Source organism: Bison bison, unplaced genomic scaffold, assembly GCF_000754665.1.
Source record: "Bison bison bison isolate TAMUID 2011002044 unplaced genomic scaffold, Bison_UMD1.0 scf7180017864280, whole genome shotgun sequence".
Taxonomy (NCBI): domain Eukaryota; kingdom Metazoa; phylum Chordata; class Mammalia; order Artiodactyla; family Bovidae; genus Bison; species Bison bison.
In genome coordinates this window covers 6,403,972-6,409,587 of record NW_011494852.1, presented here as the reverse complement: position 1 = coordinate 6,409,587, position 5,616 = coordinate 6,403,972, and the positions used below count along the sequence as shown (strand labels likewise).

The window sequence follows — 5,616 nt, the reverse complement described above, 5'->3', positions numbered from 1 at the left end:
GAGTCCAGGCCCCCGGTGGACACGGTGAGATCCTCCCTGACTGCCCAGCCGCCCTCCTCTCCCCCTGGGCCACTGCTGACCCTTTACTATCCCGCAGGCTCTCCTACAGCCCCCTGAAGACTTCAAGAGCGGCAGTCCTAGGTTAGGGACTCTCAGGGTGGGAGTGGGGCAGGGATGTGCGTGGGGACCACCCGAGGCTCATGCCTGTTCCTTCTCAGGAGGAACCTATCAGAGTCCGATGATGACTATGACGACGTGGACATGTAAGAGCTCCACAGGCCCCCACCCAGCCCTTGCCTTCCTACAACCCATCTCCCTTCCCCCGATCCCAGCCTCAGCCCTGCTTCCCTTCAGTGCTGATCCTTGACCCCTGACCCCTGACCAGACCCTCAATATCCCCACCTTCCTTCACCTCCAACCCCTGACTCCCCTTTCCTTCCTCTCCAATCCCAGCCAACTCAACCCTGGGTCCCCTGCTACCTTCCAGTCCCCAGCTCCTACCAGATGTTTCTCTCAACCCCAGGCCTCAACTGCTGCCCTAACCTTTAACCCCTGGGCCCCTCATTTTTCTTCATCTTCTCACCCACCCTCAGACCGAACCTTCCCCCATGTCAGGCCCTCAGCCCCAGACCCAACCTCAACCCCAGCAGTTGGCCCAGGCCCCCATCTCCCCCAGCCCCAGGCCTGTGTCAGCCTCAGGGCCCACCTGTCCATTGCACACCTGTCGTCTGTAATAGATTCACGTGCACCAGGTGAGAACCTGACCCCTGGGAGCACCGTATAGTCTGTGTTCCTAGGCGGGTGTGAAGTTGCAGAGACTTGATGCAGTCAGCACTTGATATCTAAGAGTTACTGGGACCATTATCATCATGGTCATCAGTCCTTTAGCCCTCAGCTCGAGCCCCAGATCGAGTCACCCTCTGACCTTCCTGAGCTCAGACCTCCAGCCCCAACCGTCCCCAGGCCTTTGTTGCCACACCTCCCGCCTGCTGACCCCATCTTTGTGTTCCAGCCCTGCCCCTGCAGAAGACACACCTCCTCCACTGCCCCCCAAGGTAAGGCCCTGGGACAGAGATGGGGGGCAGGGGGCCAGGAGGCCAGGGCCCATAGACACTGAGATACTAAGCTCTCTTGGGCTGGAGTCTGGGACACCAGGTCCTTTGAGATCTGAGAGACTGGGATGACTGGGATCTGGAAACGGCATCCCTGACCCTAGGGGTGGGACTCAGAATATTTAGCCCAATGGATGCTGGTCAGTAGCTGGTCTTTGGAAACCCCGCTGCACCCAACCCTTCCCCTTTAGTTGCTGGAGTATGTTGATTTGGGGGCATGCATCAGAGAGGAAGGTTGGAGGGGTGGTTAGATATCACAGAGCCATGACCTAATGTCGGTTCTGGCAGAGGTGATTGGCAAGGTACCTTCTCTCTGAGTTGATCTAATGTATTCCCCACCCTCCTCCTCTCTCTCCAAAGCCCAAGTTCCGTTCTCCGTCGGATGAGGGTCCTGGGGGGACTGGGGATGATGGCCAGCTGAGCCCGGGGGTGCTGGTCCGGTGTGCCAGTGGGCCTCCCCCACGCACCCCCCATCTCGGGCCTCCCCCAGCCACCCGAAGCCCCCACCTCACTGCCCACTCAGGTAACAGGGCAGGCTGGGCTGGGAGATGGGTGAAGGTGGGGGTTGGGCAGGGATCGGGGGGCTTTGGGGGCTGATTTTCCCCTCCCCATCTCAGAACCCTCACTCTGGAACCCAGCCCCTCGAGAGCCTGACCAGCCCCCACTGTTGCCCCCCAAGAAGGAAAAGATGAAGAGAAAGGTGAGGCCAGTGATGCTGAGGATTGATATCTCCGGATGCAGCTGGGGATGCCTGGTGGGAGTGGGGGGTGGGGCAGGGAAGACTAATGACAGGTGACATTTGTTGAGCAGAGCCTCTGTGCGAGACCCTGCTCTCGTGTCTTTGCGTGGTGTGTACCTGCACAGATAGAGATAGATACCACAGTTGTTGCTGTTCAGTCACTAAGTCGTGTCCGACTCTTTGTGACCCCGTGGACTACAGCATGCCAGGCTGCCTTGTCCTTTGCTCTCTGCTGGGGTTTGCTCAAACTCATGTCCTGTGAGTCAGGGATGCCATCCTGCAGATACTGCAGAGACACATATTATCTGCCATTTCAAAATGGGGAAACTGAGGCACAGAGGGGTTAAACAGTTTCCAAGGTCATAAACCTTTGAGCAGGCAGAGGCGGGATTTGAACCTTGCCACTCTTGCTTCTGAGTCTTAACCACTATGCCTTCCTGTCCCCTCCCCCTTTTGCTGGATCTGCTGCTGCCCCATCCCCCCATGGCCCACCCAGGGATGTGCCCTTCTCGTCAAGTTGTTCAATGGCTGCCCCCTCCGGATCCACAGCACGGCGGCCTGGACACACCCCTCCACCAAGGGTGAGTACTCAGGAGGGCCACGGGAGAATGTGGCAGGGTTGGGGAGGACCCTTAGTGGAAGGCAGAAAGTCAGGGAGAGGGGAAGTGTCTTAATACAGTAGGGAGTGGCAGAGTGGAGGCAGGGGCAGAGCCAGGAGTTACAGCTGGGGTTTAGGGATCAAAGCTGGGTAGACTGAAGCAGAATTTGAGAGTGAAGATTAGGGAAATTAGTTTGGAAGTCAAGAGTGTCAGACATGGAATTTCCCCGAAGGTCTAGTGGTTAAGACTCTGAGCTTCCACTGCAGGGGGGCACAGGTTTGATCCCTGGCTGGGGAACTAAGATCCCACATGCTGCACAGTGTGGCCACAAAAAAATAGATAAATAAAATAGGAATTTTAAAAAGGAGTGTCAGATAAACCAGAAAGGTCAGAGTTCGGTGTATAAGATCTGGGACAGTTGGACCCCATTAACCTCAGTTGCCCCAGAGAAGGAAATGGCAACCCACTGCAGTATGCTTGCCTGGAAAATCCCATGGTCAGAGGAGCCTGGTGAGCTACAGTCCATGAGGTCTCAAAGAGTCAGACACAACTGCGTGTGCACACACACACACACACACACACGCACACACACAGCCTCAGTTGGAGGTTAATGGTAGAGAGACTGGGATCAGCAATTTGGGGTCAGGAGTTTTAGGGATTAGAATGTAGCAGAAAGGGACAGAGTTTAGGGATCACAGTCAGTGAGGGGTAAATGTTAAGCAAACAGTATTAGAGCTTGTGGGGTCACACTGGACACAAAGAGCCATATGTAAGGGTATTTGAATTTGAGCATCAGTGTTGAGATAGGATTAGCATTCAGGGACCAGAACTGGGGAGAAAAACAGATAGAATTGAGAGGGCTACTGGGGAAGACATGTCTGATGTTGGGGTCAGAATTGAGGGGACAGATGGTCAGGTTTGCAGGTCAGAGATGGGAGAACCACCAGAACAGGGGAAGTCAGAGGCTGGTGAGAATGAGACCAGCTCAAGGGAACTGGTCAGGGTTTGAGTTCAGATTTGTGAAAACAAAGGCTGGAAATGTCAGTGTGGCAGGGGAGAGTAGAGAATCGAAGGAACAGCATCAGTGTTTGGGGTCATATGGGGTCTGGGAGGGCCCATGTGATGAAGCAGGTCCCAGCATCATCATGTCTGCCCCCTAGACCAGCACCTGCTCCTGGGGGCTGAGGAAGGCATTTTTATCCTGAACCGAAATGACCAGGAGGCTACGCTGGAGATGGTGAGGGGCAGTCCCTGGGGTGGGTCAAGGGCGGCCGAGGGTGGGGGCTGGAGTTGGGGTTGCTGGGGTCTTACAGGAGCCGTCTCCCCCTTGCCCTGTAGCTTTTTTCTGGCCGGACTACCTGGGTGTACTCCATCAACAATGTCCTCATGTCTCTCTCAGGTCTGGCTGTGGCTTGGGTGGGAGGGCTGGGGGTCAGAACTTAAGGGGTCAAAGGTCAGGAGGTTGGGAAATAGGTGGGCACAGAGAAAACAATTAGGCTCCCCCTGCGCAGAGACTACAGTTCAAATTCCAGCCACCTTTTCACTGTGGGACTTGGGGCAAGACACTTCTTCCTAGGCCTCTGTTTCCCCATCTTTAAAATGGGGCTCACAATAGTGCCCACCTCTCAAGTCAGTTTTGAGGTAATTTTCACAAGAAGTCAGTCTTTACCTTTCTTTGACAATACTTGGTCCATGCTTTACTAAAATGGAGTGAGCAGGTTGTGGATTAAAATTTTGTGTCATTGTTCTATAAACACTTTGTGTAAAAGAATTTCTAATTTATGAGACCCTGAGCCAAATAGAATGAGTGAGCTCATTCATATCACATCTGTGATGACAAACTTTTGCAGAATTTCTAGATGTTCCTTCTTGAACTTTGTAATATGTGTAACTTCATCTGATTGTTAAGTGTCTGTCATTTCTCATGTGGCCACAAGTACTATGAGGGTAGGGAACATATTTATTTTACTCACCATTGTTCACCAGAGCCAAGCACAGTGCCTGGCCTATAGTGGACATTTAAAGTATGTTGCACCGGCACTTCCTGGTGGTCCAGTGTTTAAGCCTCCACACTTCCACAGCAGTGCGCATGGGTTCAATCCCTGGTCAGGGAACTAAGATCCCACATGCCATGGGGCACAGCCAAAAAAAATTTTTTTAAACATGTTGCATGAAAAAATGAATAAATAAAGGTGCTTGAGACTTGAAGACTTGGGCATTTAAAAGGGACGGGGCCAAGTGATGGGCTGAGAGAAGGGTGGGAGTGTGCAGTAGCCTATAACTGCCTGCTTTCCCTATGTACACACACACTGCAGGAAAGACCCCCTACCTGTATTCTCATAGCATCCTGGGCCTGCTGGAACGGAAAGAGGGCAGAACAGGAAGCCCCATCGCTCACATTAGCCCCCACCGGCTACTTGCAAGGTACCAGCCCCTAGTGGTACCACTGACCCCTCTAATGCCCCATTCCTGCCGTCCCTCGCCCCCATTCATGCCTACCTTCTGCCACAGGAAGAACATAGTCTCCACTAAGATCCCGGACACCAAAGGCTGCCGGGCGTGCTGTGTGGGTGAGAACCCAGGGGTGGGCAGACAGGGGGCAGGACCAAGGGTGGGACTTGGACTCCTCTCCACGGGAGAGGGTTGCAGAGTTAAGGCAGGGTGAGTACAGCCTGGGGAGAGGTGTGTGGCCTTTGGGGGCGAGGGGTCGCGGGAGAGACCATTGACCACTACTTACCCGCCTCCACAGCGGAGGGCACCAGCTCCGGAGGCCCGTTCCTGTGTGGGGCTTTGGAGACATCCGTGGTCCTGCTTCAGTGGTACCAGCCCATGAACAAGTTCCTGCTGGTCCGGGTAGGGAGCCTGGAGACGCTAGGAGCTTTGTCAGTTTGGGTGGCTGGGGCCGTCCACTCTACGCTTCTGCCGCGAGCTCCGCGAACCTGGGCTTCCACCTGAGGCCTCCCACAATCTCCCCAAGGCTCCGCCCACCTGGAGGCTTCTCCCCTGAAGTCTTTCTGATCCTTAAGCTCCGGCCCTCACTCCACGCGTCACTTTCTAAGCCTTTTGAGGCCTCACCCCCCTGAAGTTTCTAGATGGTGCTTCCCAAAACTGAGGGCTCAAGAAATACTTGGTGGAGAGGGGAAATACTTCGGAAGCCCCAAGCCCA

General features: G+C 54.5%; 1 protein-coding gene across 1 annotated transcript in view; it reads left to right on the top strand.

The window, feature by feature from the left end:
• The window catches only part of MAP4K1 (mitogen-activated protein kinase kinase kinase kinase 1), a 16,911-nt gene that overhangs the window by 7,001 nt on the left and 4,294 nt on the right, over positions 1-5,616 (top strand). The window contains 12 exon segments of the mRNA XM_010849196.1: positions 1-24; positions 98-141; positions 219-263; positions 1,013-1,055; positions 1,473-1,635; positions 1,730-1,812; positions 2,348-2,432; positions 3,611-3,687; positions 3,789-3,849; positions 4,766-4,874; positions 4,962-5,020; positions 5,200-5,303. The exon segment at positions 1-24 is cut by the window's left edge and continues 10 nt beyond it. Of these exon segments, the coding sequence (XP_010847498.1) occupies positions 1-24; positions 98-141; positions 219-263; positions 1,013-1,055; positions 1,473-1,635; positions 1,730-1,812; positions 2,348-2,432; positions 3,611-3,687; positions 3,789-3,849; positions 4,766-4,874; positions 4,962-5,020; positions 5,200-5,303 (897 nt within the window).